The sequence below is a fragment of the Xenopus tropicalis genome, chromosome 1, assembly GCF_000004195.4.
Source record: "Xenopus tropicalis strain Nigerian chromosome 1, UCB_Xtro_10.0, whole genome shotgun sequence".
NCBI lineage: Eukaryota > Metazoa > Chordata > Amphibia > Anura > Pipidae > Xenopus > Xenopus tropicalis.
In genome coordinates, this window is record NC_030677.2 from 147358779 (window position 1) to 147384407 (window position 25629).

At 38.1% G+C, this 25629-nt stretch overlaps 1 protein-coding gene across 10 annotated transcripts in view; it reads right to left on the reverse strand.

Annotated features, from left to right (window-relative positions):
* Window positions 1–25629, reverse strand: part of git2 (G protein-coupled receptor kinase interacting ArfGAP 2) — a 63918-nt gene that overhangs the window by 12472 nt on the left and 25817 nt on the right. For 4 of the 10 annotated variants that reach the window (XM_031900258.1, XM_031900271.1, XM_031900274.1 and 1 more), the window contains exons 6-16: window positions 21226–21356; window positions 20081–20175; window positions 19765–19810; window positions 18860–18865; window positions 18347–18395; window positions 16193–16265; window positions 12656–12753; window positions 11042–11153; window positions 9514–9656; window positions 8254–8403; window positions 2800–3048 (exon numbers count right to left, since the gene is read on the reverse strand). In XM_031900258.1, coding sequence (XP_031756118.1) covers window positions 2800–3048; window positions 8254–8403; window positions 9514–9656; window positions 11042–11153; window positions 12656–12753; window positions 16193–16265; window positions 18347–18395; window positions 18860–18865; window positions 19765–19810; window positions 20081–20175; window positions 21226–21356 — 1152 coding nt within the window. Of the gene's footprint in view, window positions 1–2799; window positions 3049–6090; window positions 6547–8253; window positions 8404–9513; window positions 9657–11041; window positions 11154–12655; window positions 12754–16192; window positions 16266–18346; window positions 18399–18859; window positions 18866–19764; window positions 19811–20080; window positions 20176–21225; window positions 21357–25629 lie in introns of those variants that run through there. The other 6 variants (XM_031900263.1, XM_031900280.1, NM_001016917.2 and 3 more) reach the window with 3 other exon arrangements.

A 25629-nucleotide genomic window follows, 5' to 3' on the forward strand; every position in this document is an offset into this window, starting at 1 on the left:
TTCTGTGTGCACAATTAGCTCCTTAGCAGCTAATTGTGCACACAGAACGTCTTCCCATAATAACTGTTATGATGGCATAACGTCATTTCCGCAATCAGCAGCTCCCGCCCGCTGTACCTTGCATTATCCCTTGAATCGCAATAAAAATCGCGATCCATTCATTGCTTTTGAGAAGGCATTGGTGCGGGCCACAAAATACTGTACCGAGACCCCTGCCTTAGACCATTTAATTTCCAACAAGATACCAGCTGATTATCTCAATCCAGATAAGGGCCCACCAAAACATTTTTTAATATGAACAAGCCCACACAATTATAGCTCCTTAGTTTCATTTAGAAAAAATATCATGAAAGTAAGCATTTCTGAAATTTTTCTATTTATAAATGGGGTTCATTTTATCTTATATCTATTTTATATCAGTGAAGAATAAAACACTGCAATGTATATACTTTTAAAGAATGCATTTATTAGCAATGCTAACATTTCCATTTTATTTCACAACGTGTGGAGTTTTTTTAAAATAGCTTTTCTTTTTTGTTGCTTTGCCCATTACCAACCATGAAAGTCAAAGCCAGAGAGAGTGAATTGAGACCTCATGGCATCTGATTAAACATGGGGGGGGGGAAAGTTGATGAACAGGTCACGCCGCAAATGTATACCTTACAGAACTGATGTTCTTGGGCAGCTACAATCACCACACAAGATAAGATGATTGTATGGCCAGTTGCCTCTGGCATTATATTGTATTTGGTGACTAGAGGATTTTTTTTTTTTTTTTTTTAAAAAGGGCACTATATTGAATAATTTTCTAATTGGAGTGTGTTAAGAACAAGGGACTATGTTATAGTCTCTGTCTGCACAGACCATGAGAAATTTAACAGATTTTGCATGCTAACACTAACCCAATTGTTATAACCCAATATAAACGCGAACTATCTACTGAATGGTAGTGTGTTGGGGGTTTCCTTAATGGAGAAGGATCTAGGGGTTTTTGTAGATAACAAGTTGTCTAATTCCAGGCAGTGTCATTTTGTGGCTACTAAAGCAAATAAAGTGCTGTCTTGTATAAAAAAGGGCATTGACTCAAGGGATGAGAACATAATTTTGCCTCTTTATAGGTCCCTGGTAAGGCCTCACCTTGAGTATGCAGTGCAGTTTTGGGCTCCAGTCCTAAAGAAGGATATTAATGAGCTGGAGAGAGTGCAGAGACATGCAACTAAACTGGTTAAGGGGATGGAAGATTTAAACTATGAGGTTAGACTGTCGAGGTTGGGGTTGTTTTCTCTGGAAAAGAGGCGCTTGCGAGGTGACATGATTACTCTGTACAAGTACATTAGAGGGGATTATAGGCAGATAGGGCATGTTCTTTTTTCCCATAAAAACAATCAACGCACCCCTTTAGATTAGAGGAACGGAGCTTCCATTTGAAGCAGCTGGTTTTTCACGGTGAGGGCAGTGAGGTTGTGGAATGCCTTTCCTAGAAATGTGGTAATGGCAGATTCTGTTAATGCCTATAAGAGGGGCCTGGATGAGTTCTTGAACAATCAGAATATCCAAGGCTATTGTGATACTAATATCTACAGTGTATAGATTGGTAGGTGTGGGTTGTGTGTGCTGGGTTTACTTGGATGAGTTGAACTTGATGGACTCTGGTCTTTTTTCAACCCTATGTAACTATGTAACAATGGAAAGCAATTAATAATTGGTTATGCCCCTAACTTTGCTCACTTTCTGAAATTCCTGGATTATATTCCTGTAGGGTTTATTGGAGGTGATAAAAAGGATGTGGCTTGAAACCCTGAAATAATAATAATTGTAGAAAGAGCTAAAACTTCAAAAATAGTAATACCTTTGCCGAGTGTGCAAAAGAAAGAGGCAAATAGAGACACATTCATTTAAACTTAACAACAATGGTTTGTTTAAATCAGAGCAGTTCTGAAACATAAAGGGGGGGAATACAAGTAAGATTTCCCTTTATAAATATTTTGTATGAAATCTGTGTATATAAGAGAATACGTTAATTAAAAAATATAAGCAACAAAAAAAGAGAATGCACCACTAAATGAAATGGTCTAATTTCCATATCCATATCCATTTTATGAAAACCTTAAGTGCGTGGCTCTTGGATTAGGATAATAATTTGCACTTTTTATTCAATGTAAACTTGGAAACTATTCACTGGACCTCTTTGCCCCCATCATATGCATATCATATTTTACGATTATCTGTGCCAATATTTTGTGTTGAGAAATAATCTTTTAGACTGTAAGCTCTTTTGGGCAGGGCCTTCTTTGCCTCTTGTATTGGTTATTGGATGTTCTTGTAGGTGAACACCTATTTATTGGAGAGCACTGCAGAATAAGTATGACTAAAAGAATAATAAAATACCATGTAAAGAAGTCTATGGAATTTTCAGACAATCTGAGATCAATCAATAAAAATCCACTAATGTGAGGCCTGACCCATGGGCCTCCAGTTGTACAGCAATGATACAAACCATATGAAGATTTTAAGCAGGATTTGAAACAAGCATAATCCATGTTGCTAATTTTTGACCTGGAAGTTACCTTTTGTGATGCAGACCTATAATTTCATTAATTGCTTCCTGAAAAATAAAATCACATCTTTTGTCCCTTTTCACATAGAAGCCATGGTTGAACATTTTCCTGTCATTTCATTGCATATCTAGTTAACATTAAATATACTGAAAGAAGCATGTGAAACATATAAAAGAACTGAAAAGCAGATTACAACAGAGAAGGCAAAGCATGCAGAGGTAGGCAGAAGCACTACACTTACATGTTGTGGAAATGGCTGCAGTCTGTTAACACTCTCCTCTGGATAAGTGATTTCTCCCATTGGGAGATAGGGTTTTTGAACTGATCCGGTCTCATACATTGACATGGGCCTGCTACCTCGTGCTGAAGGACGCCTCTTTAATGAAGATGGGTTGGAGAGGTCTGTGTATTCTGATCCAGGTGGGACCTGATATAGATTGGTTGTAGCCTGCCTCCTGAGGTTGGTGTTCTCACACTGAAGTGTTTGCAGCTGAAAAACATTTTGAGCATTCGTCTTGGCAACTTTGTTCACAGGTTTAATAGTTGGGGAATGGGAGGTGGAATGAGTACATTCAATCTAATCTTCTGGGTACCCACTTCCTTCATATAAGCAGTACCTTAGGGTATGCACAACACTTATTGTACAGCGCTGCGGAATATGTTGGCGCTTTATAAATAAATGTTAATAATAATAACAACAATATTGTCCTATAGGGCCACTAGAAATGTTGGAACTAGCTATGGCTTATGGCTTAAGTACTTCTCCAAATAAAATCAAAAAGGTGTGTAAGCTAGACTAGTCAAATGGAATTACAATGGGCCAGCTTTCATGCAAACAGTGGAACCTAACCATCAAATGCAACCAAATTTCACCATATCTGAGCAATCAGGCCTGAAGCCCATGTATGGCGAAAAAAGATGAAAGGGGTACAGCCAATGTGTTGTCGTCAACTGACATTGGAGGATGGGACACCCCCGACTGATTCATATACAGACTTTTTTTACAATCAAAACTCACTACACATGTACAGTTTGTTATTGAAGAATATCAGGACTAAATGCATATATAACACTACCAGTGTATTTAAAACCAAAATGCACTTTGATTCAGTAAAATCATTGGTAGAAATATGAAAAATTAAAAAAAAAAAAAAAAAAGTTGCACTTAAGCCTCAGACAACTACAACTCCCCTGCCGAGTGTTCACTTCAGCTCACTCCATGACGATGCTACTCAGCACAATTACTGAAGTTTAACATTAAAAGCTGCAAAATGCCAATTACTATTTTTCATCACAAATACAGATTTCTATTACTAAAAAAAAAAAGCAGAGACAACACAAATTGCCAACAGAACATTACAGGCACTTTGCAAAGCAACAATGGAAAGCAAAGAGCAGAAAGGGGAAAAGAAGCCCCCCAAAAAAGACTGAGGCAACAAAATGTGTATTTTGAAAAATAGTTTATTCATAAGATACATTGCTAAAATATTTATTTACATATATGAATTTAAAAAAAAAAAAAAACATAATTTGAATATATGGCCATATCTGCTAAGAAATGCTAGCCTATAAACACACTGCCAGCCTGGCAAATGAAAAATAGACTGTGCAGAAGTGATACTTTTATGACCGTTTTTAAATATAATTTAATCTGTAACACAAAAACTATTAAAGTTTCCCCAAAATGGAGAAACATGCTTCTTGCAATAGTAGTTTTGACCTCTGATGTGGACAGAGCAAAAAACGTTTGGGTACTATTAAAGGACATGTAAAGCCTACATTTGCCTACAATGTATATCAGTTGGGCACGTCTCCCCCACCCAAATGGCATTATTTGTACTGCATATATCCCCTCCGCTTGCCAGCACCATCACATTTTCCTAAACCAAATAGCAGCTTTCACCCGGTGGCCATTTTCCCTCTGATACATTTAAATCTGCAAACAGCTTACACACACAGACCCTTATTCAGCATACGTTTCATCAAGAATACAGGCTCACACAGGCACAACTGTCTCTGATAAAAGTTCTGCTTTGTTTGAGCTGAGAAAGGAAAAAGAAAATTGAAGCAGACAGCTAGAGCTGAGTTTCTATGGGAACCAGCAATGCCATCTCTTCACTGGCTGCTAGACTGGGAGGCGTGTTTAGTAATCTGAGCTGAGAACAACTGAGCATGCCCACAAGCCAACAGCCAAAGCAAATTCCTGAGGGAGGGGGCTGAGTGGGTTACAGGAGAAGAAGCAAATCTAAGTGATTAAGGAGATGTTGCAGCCTTACTATTAACCTCTGGACAACCAGTGTGGCAGGTATTGAAAGATTTCAAAAAGGCTGTTCACTGATTAAATTTTTGCGTGTGTGGTTTACATGTCCTTTAATGTAACTCAAATTCTAACAACAGGATAGCCTACTGCATTGTTTACTCCTTACTGAGCCACAGCTGGTTTTTTTTCTACAGGGTTAGGCAGTTATACTGGTGTCTCAGTGCCACTTTCATTTTGCAAAAACAAAATCACATTGTGCCATCAACACTTCAGACTGGTGCAATGCTATATTGTTCAGAAATATTAGGTGGCCATACACAGGCCAATTAGGCCAAGTTGGCAGCTAATTGACTCTTAAATAGGGACCTAACATTGGTTTGCCTTACCAATATCTAGCAGGATAGAAAATCCTGCCTGCTGAGGACTGCATCCTCCTTTCCTTGATTGTTTTTTTAAGTCTCCCGTTATGATCCCGCCCAGGAGCCAAACGACTGGCTCATCCCCATTTGGCCACCAACATGCTGGGCCTTGCCAAACAAACCAGCACAGAGTCACTGCAGTGTGAGTAGCTGCAACTGCCCAGGAAAGGTGGAACAGACAGCATTTAGATACAGCAATTAGTCTGGCTACTCAATAAAATTGTACTCGGCAAAGCTACTCATGCAATGGAATGGCATAGAGAAAAGTAGCAGCCAATCTATTCCGTGCATTGCCCATTGTGCCTTAGCCTTGCCAGAATCTTTACTGCTGTTTTTGAGATAGAGTACCTCCTGTTGGGTGTTTGTATTTAGTCTCTGACTAAAGGGGATATGTAGATTATGTAACTGTAGGGAAACAGGGAGCAATATTTCATTACATTTCTTGAAACAGCCACCTATGGGTATGTACCAACAGGTTCAGAGACAATAAAGAGCAGGCTAAAAGCAGGCAATATTCTACATTGCTCTTGCTTGAAACAGAGGCAAAAATGCCAATATCTAAAGCAATAGTTTTACCAAAGCAGCAGTCACAACAGATGTGCTGTATTTCCTACTGTAACATACCTGTAAATGTTAACACATCATTATATAAAATATACTGTTATTTAGTATTTTTAGCTCCACCAATGGAAATCTTACCTCTGAGATAGCAGAGTCAAGTTAGCTACTGTTAGGAAAATAGGGCTGCATAGAGAGCAAACATCCACCTACACTGTGGTAGCTGACCTTCTACAAGTAACCCCATCAAGTGTGGCATTATTCAAATCAAGGGTTTTCCCCTATTGTCCATATATTTTGGTCACTTTAGTTTTTATTTGGAACATAAAAGCTTTAAAGACAAGTATTCATCAGCTTGGGAACAGGTCTAGCTCCTCTCAGGTGTTAGTTATGGGATGGTTTTCAGTGGTTTCTGAGTTTAAGTGTTTTACATTAGACTTGCGACTTCCTCTTCATCACATAAGGTTCTGATCTCAGTTTATTGAGTGACAACATCATTTGTCCAATGTGCATCTGCCCATGACTTCCATTAAAAGCTTGCATGCATGTTTATTTCAGATGTGCTTTATCTGACTGCAACTGTAATATGTGATCATATTTACTTAATACTGTCCATGGTGCTTGTTTCATAATCTGCCACCCCGCCCCTCTTATTGACATCATGCTCATACAGTAAACAGGAGACCCTCCATGATGAGTACTCTACTGCAGAAGTGACTTCTCTTCTTTATTTAGCTTCCTCTCCCAGCAACTGTGAAAGATCAGATACGCATCAAGCTACCAATAACACTTGTTAGTAATGAACATAACAATGCAATTTTCTGTACAGCTAGCTTACTATGTGCATTATGTCCCCTACTCTGTTCTTAGACTCAACACCTATCCTCCCTGCAGGAGTTATTTATACATGTGAATGGGAAGCATGATGCCTAGGGCAGATGATAGCACTGTTAGGTTGGGATTAGATGGTATGTTCACGAAAAAAAAAAAAAAACAAAAAAAAAAAAACAGTAAAGGTAATTACTGTATGCTCTAACCTTTTGACAAAGTAAATGAAATTGATAAAAACAAATGCAATTGGGTTGTTTCAACTATAAAATACACATGCTGAATGGCTATTTGATGGCCAAGAATGCTGCTTAAATACTAAATACATGCAGTCATGCAGAATGTGTATTATACTTGAAAGCAAATTTAAGGGGATGAACTGGCAACCCTAGACCCAGGGTTGGACTGGGACACCGGTAAAAAAACCCAGCCAAAAACCAAACCCCTGTAGACGCCCCCCCTACCACAGGTGTTGGGTTGGTGGCGGGGCCCCTGCGGGGGATAGGGTTTAGGGGGCACGGCAGGGGCACCTTGGGGGTGCGGTGCCCCTGGGGCAGCAGCCCCGGTGGGCCCTGCACCCCTCAGTCAGAACCTGCCTACACCTTTTAGAAGCAAATACCAAGTATTTGTACGTTCTCCCCATGTTTACTATCTATCTGAAGATACAGCAACATCATCAGCAGCAGACTACAATGCTGCCCCCTCTCCTTCTTGAATGAGTGATGATGACAAACTGTGAGAATGCTCATAGTTTGCGACTGCAATCAGTGTAACCCACCCATGCGTATAGAACATGGATAAATGTCTAATAACCAAAACATTCAAACTATTCCTGAAGGCCTTAAAAAGAGCAGAAGTAGAATACAGATAGTAGATAAATCTGAGTTAGTGCAGATCTAGTGCACTCAAGAGAGATGAAAGTGTGCAACTACACATTAAAGTATGGGAAATGTGGATAACAGTTCAACAGCTTATTTTCACTTCAGCCCTTTAAAACGGTCAAGGAAAAGCAGGATTTTTAGAGCACCATGTACAGGCGTTTTTAAAAGGCCAACATACCACAATAACTATAAATTGTAACCCCCATATAAGGAATCTAGTTTAATCTCTTTAATGGCAGCAGCGTGGTTGAGGCTGGCACCAAGTTTTTCTAGGTAACACTTTTTTTTCCCATAGCAGGGAATGGCATGCATACACATAGAATCTGTGGTGAATGTCAGGTGGCATGGCCTTTAAAAGATAAGTGGTTAAAAAGGTAACTTATATTGTTATCAATACTCAAAATAAAAAGTGTGAGGTTACAAAACAATAGGAGGAGTTCTCATGCCAAAGTCATTCCTTCCACTAGCTTATAAATATAGTTCTTCCACAAAGCCATGGATTAGATTTGAAACACATCCAGATCAACAAGAATACAAAACCTATAAATCAGATACTTTATGTTCCATTTCTTACAACTCCACAACAAGCCAAACACCCACATAACATTTCTCACAAGTTTTCAGAACTGTTCTTGGTTGTTTAAGTGCCATCCAAAAAACATTCAGTTTATATAATACTTGTGTACTAGCCACCATGGCAAATTAGATACTCGGAGGTAGTAAATGGTGCACAGTTTCAGCACGCTTACCTTTTTCTGCATTACTCGAAGCTCATCGCTCAAGTTATTATTAGCCTTCATTAGTTGCTGTATTTTTGATTCTGAAGCTACCAAGGCATTTTTAAGCTCCAAAAATTCTTGCACAGTGACAGACCCATCAGACAATTCAGCTTCTAAACTCTAATGCAGAAGAAAAGGTGATTATTCAGACAGTATGGAGGGATTCAAAAGGCAATATTTTCCAATTAATAAACCAAAATATATATCTAAGTTAAGACCAAGGACAATGTTCCATTTTACTATTACAGAGAAAAAGGAAATCATTTTTTAAAATGTGAATTATTTAATTAAAATGGAGACTATGGCCTATACATAATTTGTAGTTTTCGGAAAACTGTGTAATGTGTCTGATGTCAGATCCATAGCCAAAGGAATCCAGGTAATTATCACCAGAAACTGGTGCATTAGACATGGGTCAAATTTTTTTTGTGTTAAATAATAAGGAGACCAAAAGACAAGGAATTTAACAACTGCTGTTTAGATTTTATTCTATATCCTACAACAGAGATAGTAAAACATTTATAAAAGGTGCACCATCCCAGATATGTTTTCACTATACTGTGGTAGGTTGTGAGAAAGCCAAGTCACATAGATGATACTCTGAAAGGTTTGCAATCTAAAGGTGGCCATGCACTATGAGATTTGCTCATTTGGCAACCTCACAAAATAAATTACAACAATGGGAATAGGACCAGCTGGAGCGAGGAGTGCATCAAGGAGGCGATGCGGTCTCCAATCAGACAAAGAAATCGAACCTGGCTGATTAACATCTGGTCAATCTTAAAACAGATATCAATAGGGTAGACCCATCGGGGTTCCCCATATGTGGATGGATAAGCTGCCAAATGACAAGCTTAAATCGTCCCATGTAGGCCACATTAAGATTTGCAAGATACTGATTGTAAACAGAGCTCAAAAGGCTTTGCCTGCTTTGATAGGTAACATTGCCCATACTAATAGGAGCCTCAAAAGTAGTCTCCTTCTCTCAAACCACTGTAAGGCCAAACAAGCAATTGTGGATATTATTCACCTTTTTTATTCTATATAGATAAAAAAAAAAAAAAAAAAAAGAACGCACCCCCTGATTTTTCTGTAAGCATTGTATGAAAAGGTATATTACAATTTTAAAAGGATCTTTTCATGTTATTCTGTGGGGAGACACATACTCCGTTTGGGGGAAAGGACTGAGCAAAAATCCTCCCATGTGGTAGAGAAGAGTGCATAATTTACCTTTTCACTATTTGTTTTATTTGCCTTGGTTTCCAAATCAGTTTCTTCATCAGATGCAACACTGTCATAGTCTGGCTGGTCATTATCTTGGCTCTCATTGCTGTGTTGGTTGCTAATACTTTTTAATACTAACTCCACATTTTCTAGAACAGAAGCAAATATCAGAGTCAATCAGATCATTAGTCATGAATAGTCTACTTAGAAAATAATCAATAAATTGAGCTGATCACACTTTTTACCTATTGTTTTACTGAAGAAATATCAAGTATAGAGGTTTAAATGTTAAACAAGAAAAAAAACACTTTAGCATGTTCTGTCTCACTTCACAATTTTTCCTGAGCCACTGTTGGCAGAAGAGAAGCTAGTTAAACAAATTACCAGCCTAGAGATAAGTCCTCTGTATGATAAGCTGATACATCTCAGAAGCTTAAAGGAACAGTAACATCAAAAAATGAAAGTGTATAAAAGTAACTAAAATATAATGTGCTGCTTCCCTGCACTGATAAAAGTTGTGTGTTTACTTCAGAAAGACTACTATAATTTATATAAATAAGCTGCTGTGTAGCCATGGAGGCAGCCGTTCAAAGGAGAAAAGGCACAGGCACATAGCAGATAACAGATAAAACACTATTGTATTCTACAGAATTTATCTGTTATCTGCTATGTAACCTGTGCCTTTTCTCCTTTTTTCCAGCTTGAATGGCTGCCCCCGTGGCTACACAGCAGCTTATTATATGAATTATAGTAGTGTTACTGTAGCAAACACACCAGTTTTACCAGTGCAGGGCAACAGTGCATTTTATTTTTATTACTTTAAAGCTCTTTCATTTTTTGGTGTTACTGTTCCTTTAACAAAGGCTGTAGCTCAGCAATCAGAATTTCTGTTTTGCAGCACTGGGGACCTGAGCTCAATTCTGGCTTTGCCACTTTCTGCAAGGAGTTTGTACATCCTCACCTTAGCATGTGTGAGTTTTCTCCAGACAGGCAACATGCAGACAGGTTAACTGGCTTTTGATTAAACCAGACTTTGTGTGTATGTATGAAATAAAGACCTTAGATTTTAAAATTTAGGATAAGGACCCACGGAACTGGACCATAATACTATTTCACCAGAACAATAGAAGTTGCTGGTGGAAAGGCCATTGCATTGCTTTGGAATTCTGAAGTTGCACAAAGTTTTCTCCTGTAGAAAACTTCGGAAAACCGAAAAGTGATGAGAAGGGTTTTCCATCAGAGACTCCCATAGTTGCTGGTGGAAAGCCATTTCAGAGCAGTTAGTCGCCCATGATCTATCACGTGCAACTGAACTGTTTCAGGGGTCATTAGCCTTAATGAGGTAGGGACTGATGTAAATGAACAATCTCGGTAAGCTTAGGGAAAAACAACATTTTCCATTAGAGCATTATAATTGTAAATAAAGAACAAAATATGCATTATTAAATTAAAAGGATATCCTAAAAAAGAAAATACAATATTCAAATACCCATCATAGTGTAGGGGGGGAAGGTCAAGGTTTAAATTGCACTACCTTTGGATCCAGTCACTGATCCTCCCTGTTGTCTTCGTTTGGCGTCACTTAAAATATCTATCACCAAAGTAGCAAATTCATGAGCATTAAAACGGGCTAGTTTCTGTCTTCCCTAAAGAAACAAAAATACAACAAAACTGTAGGTATTTTGCAAGGAACCAACATTTTTTTCATTTCAATCAAAACTATTTTTTGTTTCATATTTTTATTAATATAAATTACATTATATTAATGTAACTACACCTGTAATACATCTAACATCACTAACTAACAAACTTTTCCTTTGTTTTAACCACCACCCTCAAGCTTAGGGAAAGTGAAAATCAACCACAAGAACAGCTGGCCATACATGTGCTGACACTGCTGCCTACCATTCACTTAAAGGAAAAGTAACACAAAAAATTACTTCTAAATATATCCCTTCTACATACTTTTACTAACATATGTATCAGAAAAAAAATGCAATATGGTAAGGGGTTTTTGAATAAAATACATTACAACCAATTTATAGGGCAAAGCTTGAACGGCGATGTGGCGACTGCTTGACTTCCGGGTTAATCCGGAAGTTCATTTGCTGCGTTCTTTAGAGTCGGAGATTCCGTCCTGGGAGTGATTTATTGGGTTTTTCAGCCGATGGTGCTGGCAGAGGGATAGGTAATAAACCATTTCTTCTTCCTAGATAACACTGTCTGCCTGTAGGAACTATCTGGGCCTGCACGGGGAAAGGGGGGGGAAAGGGAGGGGGGAGAAACCCGGAAGTGTGCTACAAAAGTAGGGAGAGAGCTGCTTCCTGAGCTATATAAGGTTGATTTTCTTAAAAACCACTTATTCTATTGATATTTTGCTATGTTGTATTTGCTAATCAAAGTATTTAGAGAGGATATTTTGAATGTGAAAAAATTGTGTTACAGTTCCTTTAAATGCGAAACAGGCGAAAATGCTGGTACTGCCATATTTCAGCCCAAAAATGCTGTATGAAATGTAATAGTAAATGGCAGTAGAGATATCTTTGCCTCCCCCTGGGCTAAATTATGTGGGTAGAGAAGGTGTGCAATAGCACTAGTTTACAACTTTTGCGTATTTTAGGCGATATTTTCTTTAATTTTCGTACTTTGCGACAATGTTAGGCACCCCCAAGTGACTTTAATTGCTTACCTTGTACCCAGGGCTGGTGCCCCTGTAAGAGAGAACTGCACCCAGCCTGAGGTAGCAGTGAGCGAATCCTTCTTCCGTCTTGGCGCTCTTGTGCATGCACAAAGTCGGCTTTTCACTCTAATGTGCATGCGCCGGCCCAGGGATTTTGCCAGCAGAAGAAACGCGGAAGAAGGAAGCGCTCGCTACAGGTACCCCGGCTGGTGCAGTTTTCTCCTAACAGGGGAACCAGCCCGGGGTACAAGGTATGCAATTAAAGTCACTTGGGGGTGCCTAATGCTAGGACTTAGCCTTTCCTTCTCCTTTAATGATTCAAAAAAGTAAATGTAAAAAAAAAGATGTATAGAGATGTCTGTACAGCTCAAAATAAGAATGTGCTTTTGCAACTCTTTCCAATGGAATGTGTTATACCATCAAACCATTTATGTAGTATTAAATTCGATAATAGCCATTTTAACTTACCTGGTTTCGTGTGGAGGAATACTCTGGATTCACTGGAAGGAAAGGTACAACTGTGGTTTCTGTTACAAGGGTACTGTGATTCTGAGTGGCCAGCCACACTACAAAAGTAAAAAGCAAAATGCACTTAATACAATTAAGGCTAATGTATGGAAACTCCTTGTAAAATAACAAAATATTATTTAAGATAAACATCAATGCTAAGTAAACAATTCTAGTAAGATATAAGATGTGTTTGACAGCCTAAAAATGTCGATATAGTTACGATTTTTCTCTCCTTAATGACCAATTTCAGTGTAAACCGACAAATCTGTCAAAATACCATAAGGTTATTGGGCACTGGACAATCGCACATTTATTGATTTTTCATCCGACATCAGTCAGAAAAGCGATCAGGTAAGTTTTAAAATTTTTGTTGTAAACAATTACATTTTCCCATTGTCCAGTTATTTGCAGGACCAAGCAGGTAGTTTTCCTAGCTTCAACTAGAAGATATAACTTGAAATGGTCATTTTTGCTGATGGACAAATCGTACTTTTAAACTATCATTTCAGGGTAATCCTACGATAACAAAAAGATTTTTTAAAAATATTAATATGTATGGTCATATTAACATTGTAGCATTTGAACACTTATAAAAGATCAATGAAATCTTCAAAATCACTGCACATAAGGGCTCTGGCACACGGGAAGATTAGTCGCCCGCGACAAATCTCCCTGTTCGCGGGACTCCATGTGGTATCAACTTGTCAAGGTACACCAAGGGTTATGTGCGTATTAATCATCCGGTAGAGATATAGTGGGGTTGGCATCTAGCCAGGGTTCCCATATTTTCTCAAATTTCCCAGGTGCACCCCGGGCATTGTATGTCAGCCTGATCAGTGGAAGTGTCCCATTTATTAGTTCTATCCAATGTTGAATTGTGGGAGGAATGGGGCTCATCCACTTCATTATTACTACCTTCTTTGCGTAGAACACAAGGGAGCGTAGTAATGTTCTTGATTTTTGAAGAGGTATTAATTCGTCAATTATTCCTAATAAGCATACTTCGGGGGACCTGATGCCAGGGAGGGACAGGTGTTCCTCTATATAGTGAGTGACTTCTGTCCAGTATGTTAGTACTTTGGGGCAGTCCCAAATCAAGTGGAGGAACCCTGCTACTGCCATATTACATTTCACGCATTTAGATCTTTCTAATTTCCCCATGGCCTTGAGTTTCAGGGGGGTAACGTATATTTGGTGAATCATCTTAAATTGGATCATTCTATCTCTGAGTGATATTAGGAAGTCATATAAGTTATCAGTTGTTTCGTCCCACTGATCCTCGTCTAGGGATGGAATAGTTGCCAGCCATTTACGTTTGGCCTTATTAAATGGAGCCGGGTGTGAGGCCTGGATTATGCTATATAGTTGAGAGACTAGTTTGGTGGGGTCTAAGGCCCAGAGTCTAGCTTCCCACGACAGTAATGTGAGTGAGAGTTGGTAGGTCCCAAACTGGGAATGAAAGGCATGTCTAAGTTGAAGATAACGAAAAAACTGAATATTTGGCCCATTGAGTTTGACTTTCAGTTGTTCTAATGATGCAAAACAGTTTTCCACCAGTAGATCATCTAGGTGTCTGATTCCTAATTGTGGCCAATATTGGAAGTCGACTCGGCGTCTCATATGTGATAGGTTGGAGTTTCTCCATAGGGGCGCTTTGCCTGATAATTGAGAAAGAGGGGTACGGACCTTAGTTTGTAGCTTAACCCAGGCTTTCCTAGGAGTGGTAAGTACCTCAGGCAAAGGGGGAAGGTCAGCCTGTCGTCTATATGGCAAGTTGCGTATAGCCTCTAAGGAGCCCATAATTGCCTCATGCAGTGCAGTCAATGAGCTGCTGCGGTCAGGGTTAAACCAGTTTTGTATATAGGATAGTTGGGCTGCAAAGTAGTAATTTTGTAAGTGGGGTAGAGCCAGCCCCCTTTTTCTTTTGGGGCCGTGAGTGTAAGCCATGCTATTCTTGGGGCTTTGTTGGCCCAGATGAAAGAAATTAGTTCACTGTTTAGTTTTTTAAAGAACTGGTTAGTTATATATATATCGGCGAGTTCCACGGTGGGTATAAAAATTTGGGCAGCTTTAGCATTTTAAAGAGGTTTACTCTTCCCCATAGCGTCAACGGTAATTTGTTCCAGTGGGGAGTTACAGATTTGAATTTTGCTAGGATGGGCTCTAGATTCTCGTTGGTGTACAGTGATGGGTCTGTTGTGACTTTAATGCCAAGGTAGCGGAATCTAGATACTAGTGAAAGCACGGGATGGTTATCTCCTGCGACTGAACTCCCCAGTGGAAAAAGTACAAATTTAGTTTTATTTATCCATAGGCCACTTAGCCTCCCAAATTTCTCCAGTATTTCTAGTGCTGTTTGTAGTGAGAGATTAGTGTCTGCTAGAAGGGGTAGTACATCATCTGCGTATAGTGCCACTTTCTCCTCTAGGTTGCCAATCTTAATTCCTTTGACCATGGGAGTTTGCCTTATTTTTGCTGCCAGAGGTTCAATGGCCAGTGCAAATATAAGGGGTGACAAGGGGCATCCTTGCCTGGTACCACTTTTTAACTCAAATACTTCAGATAGTGTGTTGTTGACCCTGACTTGCGCAACAGGCTTCTTATACAGTAGTTTGACCCATGAGATAAACATAGGGCCACACCCTATTTTCTCCAACACCTGCCACAGATATTGGCAATTGACAATTGAGTCGAACGCCTTGGTTATGTCTAGTGAGGCTACTGCCCCCACAGTTTGACATTGGTGTGCTAGCTGAATATGTGTGTATAGTCGCCTGAGATTGATAGAGGTGGTCTTATGCGGCATAAAGCCTGTCTGGTCGGGATGGATGAAAGATGTAATTACTTTTATGAGTCTGTTTGCTAGTACTTTTGCGAGTATTTTAGTGCCAGTGTCTTTCCCATCCTTAAGTATTAGTGTGATTATTGCATTGTAGCATGAGGAAGGGAGTTCCTCTGTCTGTGATGCATATGTGTATGTTTCAAGGAGCTTAGGGGTAATTTGGTCAGCCAGTAATCTATACCAGGCAGCCGGTAGTCCATCCGGACCAGGAGTTTTGTTTGCTGGGACGTCTGCAATAACTGCGTCAATTTCTGCTTTTGTGAGTGGGTTGTCCAGGAGTTTTACTTCTGCAGGTGACAGTTGGGGGAGTTCAGAGGATCCCAGAAATTGCTCTAAATTAATCCCGGAGGTACCGGTTTTCGGGGGGGAGTAAATCTCCTTAAAGTATTCTGCAAACATGTTGGCCATAGTTGTGGGATCAGTGACTATTTCTTGGGTTGGGGTTCTAATGCCCGGAATTACAGTAATTGGGTCAGTTAACTTTGCCATGTATGCCAAAATTTTGCTATTCTTATCGCCTAAGTCAAATCTAAGAATACATAATTACTTTGTTGTAAGTCTAATAAGAATTTGCTTTGCATGTGCCCATGTGTGTGAATGAAAATTTGCATTTTTTTACAGACACATACATAATTTAGTGTTAAAGAACATACCTGCATCAGTTTCCCGCCTGTCAACCTCATCGTAAACATCCATAGCGAGCTCTTCAAATAAGTGATTACTTAACTAGCAAAAAAAAATAAAATAAATTATATATATATATATATATCTTAAACTAAGGCCACTGTGCAATATCACAATAACAAACTGTATGATTAGTGAAATGCAACACAGTATGGACTGGTGTAACATGGGCAGTGAGTGATGCTGTGAAGTAACCTCTGAATAGCATCTAAAAACACAAAGGGAAGAGCGCACTCTCTGGTGAAGCAAATTTTAATAGTTTAATAAAAATAAAATAATGCACTTAAAATTTAGCAGTGTATTACACACAAGCAATGCAATATTCAGCCATACTCTGTGTGCCCTATGCTGCCTGTGTGTTCCTTACTCTGCCTGCGGGAGGTGAACCAGCCAGGGGTTTGTTCTGGGAGTTTGTTAGCAATTGGAAATAGTCATTATATGGTCCCTTAAGTGTGTAATTATATGCTAGGAATTTCTGTGCTATCCACAGGGTAGGAGGAGGCATGTGGATTTACGGGTAAGTCTTAATATGACATAATATAATTCTTCCACATATGAATGATGGGTGATTTCCCTACAGTGAGCACCAACCATTTGGGTATTTGCTGTGCTACCACTATTAATGCGGGCATGGTCTTAAAAGCTCTTGTGACAGCATGGGTGTGGTTTGAAGTGGTTGTGGTTTAAAAAAAAGGCGTGGTCAAAACTGGCTTCCATTAGCAGCCCTCCACCATGTAGGCCAGAAAAATTCCAGCCCTCAGTACCACAGAAGTTGGACAGCACTGGGTTAAAGCAATATTGATAGGTCAGTATTTAATTTCTCAATTATGCATTAGTGCCATTCCCAGGACCCCATAGCCTGGCTATGGCACTTAGTTTTATCAAAATCAATGTATTTATGAAGCAGCCTGAATATACAAACCTGAAAACTTGTAAAACACCATAAGTCTGCTTGCTGCTAGTTATTTCCTATCAAAGTGCACAGCAACGCAGCCTTTTAAGTGTTAAGTTTAGGTTAATGTCACATGTAGCATAGATGTGCTTCACTCAGCCCTGCGTTTTTCCATCAGGCTGAGAGAAGCAGCTTCCCTACACTGCCAGTGTGCCTGCATTGAAAACTACAGTATCCGCCTCAGTGCAGGCACACGCAGTGGAGGGGAACACAAGTCTGGCCAAAAATGCCTGCTTTCGAGTTTTACAGGTGGACCTACACACTGCTGCATGTGCCTGCACTGAGGCAGTACTTCCATAGTATTTATGTAAAGTGGAAAAATACTGCATTCTATTTGTTTGTGTTCTTCTGCAGAAGCAATTTAAGAAAACTGTTAAGAATGATATTTTGTAAGGCTATTTTATTTGTAAATGGGCTGTGCGATGTGTTTGATGACAGGGTAATCCACTGATTTCACAAATCAGCAGGAGAAAGAGGAGAGAGGTATTGAAAAACAAAGGGCACTGCAATGAATGGAATGCAGGGAAACAGCAACATTCATTGAAAAAAAGATTTAGAACACAAAGTCAGGTGTTACAGAGAGAGTATTTATGGAAATACAGGTGGACCTTTGCCAGCGGGCAAAGTATAATTAATGAGTTCCACTAAATGCATAGCAACCTTGGCACTAAAGGAGGAATCCTAATGAAACAACAGAACCAGAATTAATCCTGACAATTCAAAGGACTATTATTATTTCCAAGTGTCATTTTGCGTTAAAATCGAATGGCAAAATAAAAGTTGCTGCAAAAGGAATTTATTCGCAATTTTCAGTGCAGTAGTCAAGCAGCTAAAGTTTGCAGTACACTCCAGAATCCACATTTTTTGGATTCTGTTATTAAATTAAAAGAGGATATGTTAATTTTAATACCCAGCAGAAGGATAATGAGAGACGCAAAATGATCACTTGTACATACTTGTATGAACATTTCATAGGTGTTCATCTGCCATTTGAAAGGCAGATACGGATAGTTAAATGAATTAAAGCTGAAACACAGCATGAAACATGTTGCTATGAATGTGCAAATATGACCCCACGTACATAATTTTATTGTTAACTAATGTTGCAGCTCTCTAATTTATCAGTGAACAGGTGTCTATTGGCTCATATGCATGGATATTAAATACTCACAGACTGAAGCTTCTTCTTAGCTGCTTTGGCCAGTTCTGATACATCAAGACTGCTGCAGAGGATAAAGGGATTTAGAAATGGTACAGCACATAACTGATTATGCAAACAAAATAAATATCACATTTACGTAGGTTTTACTTCAGCAAAACCCAAGGAAGCAAGAGAAAGACACCTCCAAAAGTTTGAAAAACACTGCTCTATTATATGACAGGAGCCCTTTAAAAAATACTTTTCCTGTAGCTTCTATGAAGCAATAAAGCAGAAATCCACTGATTAACAGACCTCTGCTACACTGTTGCAAGAGTCACCAGCAGGAATAAGTGCAGAAAGTACAAAGGGAAAAACAAACCAAGTTGTAGTAGTCATTCAAATATATTCTATTTAATGAATACTGTATTCAGTCAACTAAAAAACTTGCCATTTAAACAAAATCCTTGTAATTAAAACTCAAGTTGCAAGTGTAATAGTCATGCATGCATGGGGGAAAAAATTAATCATAAAGAGTCTACTTACAGCCGTCTTATTTCCATTTGTACAGCCAAAGAATAAAGGACAAATTCATATTATGGATGAAGCATTTCACATGCAAAAAGATAATTATTCAGTATTTCCATAATAGTACCCCTCATAACAAAGATGCTATTTATATCGAAGTGCAGCTGTCTATCTCCAATGTCACTTTAAATCCAGACCCCCCCCCCCCCCCTTCCGTCCCCAACAGCTGCAAGTCTTTGCTTTTAGGGGAAATTTTAAATGCTTTGAAGTGAATGCTTATTGAACAAATATTTGTGTTTCTCCTCACTTTGATTTTATTACATAGGTTTGCCTATATTACATCTGCAGGAACACAAAGGAAACATTTTGAGCAAAATAATAACTGGTTAGGAGCCTGCATAAGATGTAACAGTTGCATGTCTACCAATGATCTGCAGCTTCTCACTTTAAAGGAAGCAAACATCTATTGCCCTTGGTTTGCGAGAATGATTGTTTTCCATCATCCCTTTTTCTTTCTCTCCATCCAATCACCAACTTAACCTGTCCCATACCCTCAGGCTCACATGATGGAAAAATCACCTAGTACTGAAAATCATGTATTAGTGATTATTTGTGTGTGTCCTCATAAAACGATCAACCAAAAATACAATTTATGATAAGAATATATAACCTCGTCCTGCAACATAAATATGTTGCAGGACATATATACTGCAGATCTAAACAGAGCCTTTACAACATACTAGGACAGTATCTAGAAGAATTAAGTCTAAAACTTTTTTTTTTCAAGAAAAACTCAGAAAAGTCCAGTTGTTTTAGACTTCTAGTAGAATTCTACTAGATACTGTATATCATGACCTGGATGAATGAGAATCTTCATAGACAACATACTAGGACACTTATAAGAAGATTAATAGCAATCTTACCTGTCAGCCATCTGGGGTATAATGAAGTGCTGCCCATTTTTATGATCTGGAAAGAAAGAAAAATGTTTTTTTTTTTCTGTATAGAAATATACTGTACCATTTAATTTTTACAAATTGTCCAACCTGCCTCCCCCCACCTGTTGTTGATCTACAACTCCCACCACACAGCTGCAACTTACTATATTAAAAAAAGCTAGATGGCCTTCACCCAAAAATCACTGTTCTACTCAATTTGTAAGCTTACACTCTTATGCTTGCTTAGGTTATGCCGTCGGTCATACACAATAGATACTTTCTACCATGAAGTTCCACTCACCTGGTTTCCTCCCACATAAGTAAAATGCTAATCGGTCAGTGAGCTCATGCTGTATTTCTACAAGTCGATCAGCTAACTCATGGTGGCCACCTTGCCTTAAAAAGAAAAAAAAAAATGAATATCAAGTAAAAAGTGTCCTGATTTTAAAGGGATGCAGGATATACACCCTGTTCCAAATTATTATGCAAATTACATTTTTCTCATTTACCAAAATTATTGATGTAAATAACAGTCAGCCTAATTGTAAGTTTTTTATTCTTAAAAAAAATACTGTTATCATTGGGAGGTTTGTTCAATAACATTTGAATTGTACTGTTAATAGTTCATAACATGAGAATTATGCTGACTATTATTTACATCAATTATTTTGGTAAATGAGAAAAAAATCATTTACAGAATAATTTGGAACAGGGTGTACACAATACCTAGGAGAGATGGCGCATACTTGTTTTTAAACATTACCTTATACTAATATATATAGATATCATGCGTGCCATGCATCTGCATTTCATTTAATAACAATTCACTATAGCTAAATACCATGAAGGAAAGCTGCATTGAAGTCCTTTGATTAGCAGCCCCCTAATGGATGATTCTTAATAAATGTCCAAAAAGGGACAGAAATGTGGGAGGCATATGGCATAAGTATTCACAAAAAAGGATCAATTATTAATTTATGTATTGACAATATGAAATGTCACTGTCTGTCTATACATGGTTAGTCATAACATTTAAAGACCTCAACCAGAACAGCTTAAGGGCCGTGACAAATCTCAGTTGTCGCGGGTGACTAATCTCCCCGCAATGCCATCCCACCAGCTAGAATGTAAATAACTGGTGGGATGGCATACACGGTGCCACAATTTGGCAAAGTTGCCTTGAGAGGAAACTTTGGCTACTTCGGCAAATCACGGCGCTGTATATGCCATCCCACCAGCTATTTACATTCTAGCCGGTGGGATGCCATTGTGGGGAGATTAGTTGCCCGCGACAACGGAGATTTGTCACGGCGTGACTAATCTCCCCATGTGTCACGGCCCTAAATAGTATAGGTCTGAGGAAAAGGACTACAAATTGATTAGAGCAACAGAGAAAGGCCACTGTGAAAAAGAGCTGTGAAACTTACATCCATAATGGCTACCAACCTTGCATAGTCAATAGGAGTTTTGCCAGCAGAATCTGGTGTGCCAGGATCTGCACCATATACTGCCAGTAGCTCAGCCTGAAGAATCTGACCTGCTTTGGCTGCAACATGAAGAGGAGTGCTACCTTTTTCCTAAGGAAATTTCAAAGAAGAAACCCCGATATAATAACAAATCAAATATATAATAAAAGTCAATTAACCATGATCAACAAAATAAATAAATGAAATAAACAAAAGCTTTTATGATACATCACCAATTATTTCAAGAATAATTAGTGAGTAGGTCTAAAACAATATGCAGACCATGGATTAACAGATTGTAGTATACAGGCACTGATACTGATAGATCTTATGCCAACACTGAAAGGGTTGCAGAGGCTGTGCATCAACATGTTCAGCAAATAGGACTGATGAAAATTCTTATTTCTGATTGTGTTAATTAAGAAAATTCCTAGTTCAGAGAAACTGTGGGAAGAGGAAAGGCAGCTATTCAAATTAGTCGTCAGCTGAAAGCCACCAAACAAACTACTCTTTACCTGTAAACCTGACACATGAGGAATCATTTAAGAGCCCGGGGGGGGGAAGAGTACTAAGGAGCCCAAGAATCCATCCCTTACCGTTCAGTTGCTAAGCACTTGCACCTACCTACCTGCTGTGCACTTAATGCCATGTGAAAAAAACAGTACTCGTTGCAGAGAGCAGCACCAGGACATGAAGCACACTCTGATGTGGGCAGTGTGTCCTGCCACTACATACTTTGTACCTCTGAATGATGCTCAAGGTACAGGGCGGGTAGTGGGAAGGAGGTGGGAATGCTTACATGCCTTACCCCTGGCTACCCTTTGTGAATGGAGGGTTGCCTAATGCTGGAAGCGTTTCATTCAAGGTGTGCAATGTCCCACACTTTGCACAGTGTGTGGGGCACTGTAAATTAAACCTATACACTGCAGCTGGAGGAAGGGAGGGCTTTTTTTTAATAGAGCTCATTATCTCTATTTAAACAATCAGTCCTTACTACAGTGGGAAGTAGAGGACATTAGTAAGAGTAAAAGCAAAAGCAACAATCCTTTTGAATACCATTTTTTTTTTTTTTTAATGATAGAATTTAATACAGAATATATACTTTTCTGTATCCTATTTATCATGCTTATTTGAGAACCATAAGTTCTCAAACCACTTTGCTGTAAATGTTCAACAATTCATATAAATTAATCAACAGTTTATCAGTCACTGTTATAGAATAAACATAACAAGCAACAACCCAAGGCTATCACAGGAACAACTAAAAAGGGAGATTCTTATTTTACAGATAACTAAATAGGTAAAAAAGCAGGTTTCATACAATGGTTACACGTTTGTTAATGGAAGCATAAACTGCATTTATCGTGCTCATAAACAAAAAGATAATGTTTCATAATGTTATCAACAATTTTGGATAAAGTAAAATAAAATGTTTGAATGTTTCTTTGTTTGATATAAGATAACGTATCGGGATTGGGCTCCATAAAGGCTATGGTAATTTAAGATGAACACATAAGTTTTTTAGTGAAAAGAACAAACATTTATTGGCTCAGAAGATTTAACACAAATTCAAAAAAACATAAACCATACTATACCACAGTGGAAAGGAAAACCCAGTGCCTCATGGTACCCACTCTCCTTCCTAACGCGTTTCGCACCATTAGGTGCTTCATCAGAGGAAGTGTGGTGTGAACATGTCACTTCCTTTTTATACCCTAAAGGTATTAATTTTATACATTTTCCAGGGCCACTATTAAAGCCCTGCAACAAGCACATACTATATCCAACCTTTTAAAAATACATCACACAGGGTTCACAAAGTGGCCCCATATTCAGCACAAATAATAACAAATGACCAAAAGCCCATAAACGTGTGTATAAATCACACAATTGGATTATATAACCTATATAAATACCCAAATCACTATCAAAAAGAACGTTATTCACATTATTTCATTGCGCATCAGAAATATCCCAATTGTGATAACAGATTAAATATCCTCATGCCATTCTTTTTATATCTCTATCCAATTACTACTCAAAACACATTCAGATACTGCTGAGGCGCAACGAATTCCCATACATTTAAAATGCAACAATGCACAAACTTTTTCTGTTACAAAATTAAAATCATGAACAAAACCTTCTTTAATTTAAATCAATTAAAACTAAGGTATATAATACCTTATAACATGAGTGACCCAGACCAGTAAGATACTATATAATCAATGCAGATCTATTCAATGCGACATATTAAAAGAATTTATTTATAGCCTATTTCCAAGATGAAACCAGGAATGGTTTCAATTCAAATTTTGTGTTCATTCCCCTTGGTATAACAGTGTCTAGTATAAATATCCATTTGGACTCTAATCTCAGAAGTTTAGTGACAGGATTCCCCTCACCTTTCTCATCAATTTTATCTATACCGAACATATTGAATTTCATCAATTGCCCATTGTGCACACATTCAAAATGCTTCAAAAGGGGGTTATCGCTTTCCTTACTTTCTAACCCTCTCAAATGTTCTCCCAATCTTGTTCTCAGCTGTCTTATAGTTCGTCCTATATACAAAGAGCCACATTCACATTGCAAACAATAAATGACAAATTGTGTTTGGCACGAAATATAAGTCTCAATTTTATATTGTTTATCAGTATTTTTACTTGAAAAAGTTTTAACATTACCACTATATTTGCAGGATTTGCATCGTTTGCAGGGAAAAAAACCTTTTACATCCCCCAACCAAGACACACTATTTTTCTTTTTCCTTTTTATTGTTAATTTATTAGGGGCAACAATACCCGCTATTGACTTAGCCTTCCTACTTACTACTCCAGGCTTGATGTTTAAATTCCTTAGCACAGGATCTACCTGCAAAATATTCCAATGTCTTTTTACTACTTTGGAAACTTGATCATACTGAACACCAAAATCGAGAATGCATCTTATTTCATCTTTCTTTTCAATTTTAACAAATTTATTTTTATCTCCCTTAGAACTCCTACTCTTTTCTCTTAAATCATTTATTCTTTGCAATGCCACCTGTAAATCACTATTTTTATAGCCTCTTTCCCCCAGCCTTTCACACTCCTGTTTCGCCTGTTCTCTAAAGGTGTCATAGCTAGAACAATTTCTATATAGTCTGACTAATTGTGCATACGGTATTGATTTAACTGTATGTTCTGGATGAAAAGAATCCCGCCTCAAAATAGTATTTCCTGCAACCGGTTTTCTGAAAAGTTTCGTATTAATCTGCCCATTTTCCAAATAGAAAAAGTTTGTGCATTGTTGCATTTTAAATGTATGGGAATTTGTTGCGCCTCAGCAGTATCTGAATGTGTTTTGAGTAGTAATTGGATAGAGATATAAAAAGAATGGCATGAGGATATTTAATCTGTTATCACAATTGGGATATTTCTGATGCGCAATGAAATAATGTGAATAAAGTTCTTTTTGATAGTGATTTGGGTATTTATATATGTTATATAATCCAATTGTGTGATTTATACACACGTTTATGGGCTTAGAACTGCTTAGATGCATATGTATGTTCATTTTAGTTTATTTTAGTTTATTCATGCATTTATATTTTTTTGGTCATTTGTTATTATTTGTGAACCCTGTGTGATGTATTTTTAAAAGGTTGGATATAGTATGTGCTTGTTGCAGGGCTTTAATAGTGGCCCTGGAAAATGTATAAAATTAATACCTTTAGGGTATAAAAAGGAAGTGACATGTTCACACCACACTTCCTCTGATGAAGCACCTAATGGTGCGAAACACGTTAGGAAGGAGAGTGGGTACCATGAGGCACTGGGTTTTCCTTTCCACTGTGGTATAGTATGGTTTATGTTTTTTTGAATTTGTGTTAAATCTTCTGAGCCAATAAATGTTTGTTCTTTTCACTAAAAAACTTATGTGTTGATTTAAATTGTTTAACATTCAGGACCTTTTAGAGAATTTAACTTAAGTTTTTCTGCTCAATTCATTTTTTCTTGATTGGTAATTTAAGATGCCATCCTACATCATAGTTATTGTAGGCCTCTATCTATATGTTTTGCAACTCCTATCATCCTATAATATCCAGAAGGGAGCTGCAGCTCAGCAAAAGTTAAGAGACTTACAATTTAAACATCCAAGTCTTTTTTCCATATTAGTTTTTTACTTTGTCTGATTCAAGAGCAGATTACCAGCAAGGTTACATGTTTTACAGATCATCACAAAGTGTCTTCCTGTTTCAAGTGTGCTCCGGATGTTTGTGGATCTATCCATTCTAGTATTACTTGGCAGTTTGAAGGTGCTAAGCACTAGGATATAGTTATAAGAAACTACTCAGATGTATTAACACAAGTTCAGCAACTCTGGCCTCCACAGAGTGTAA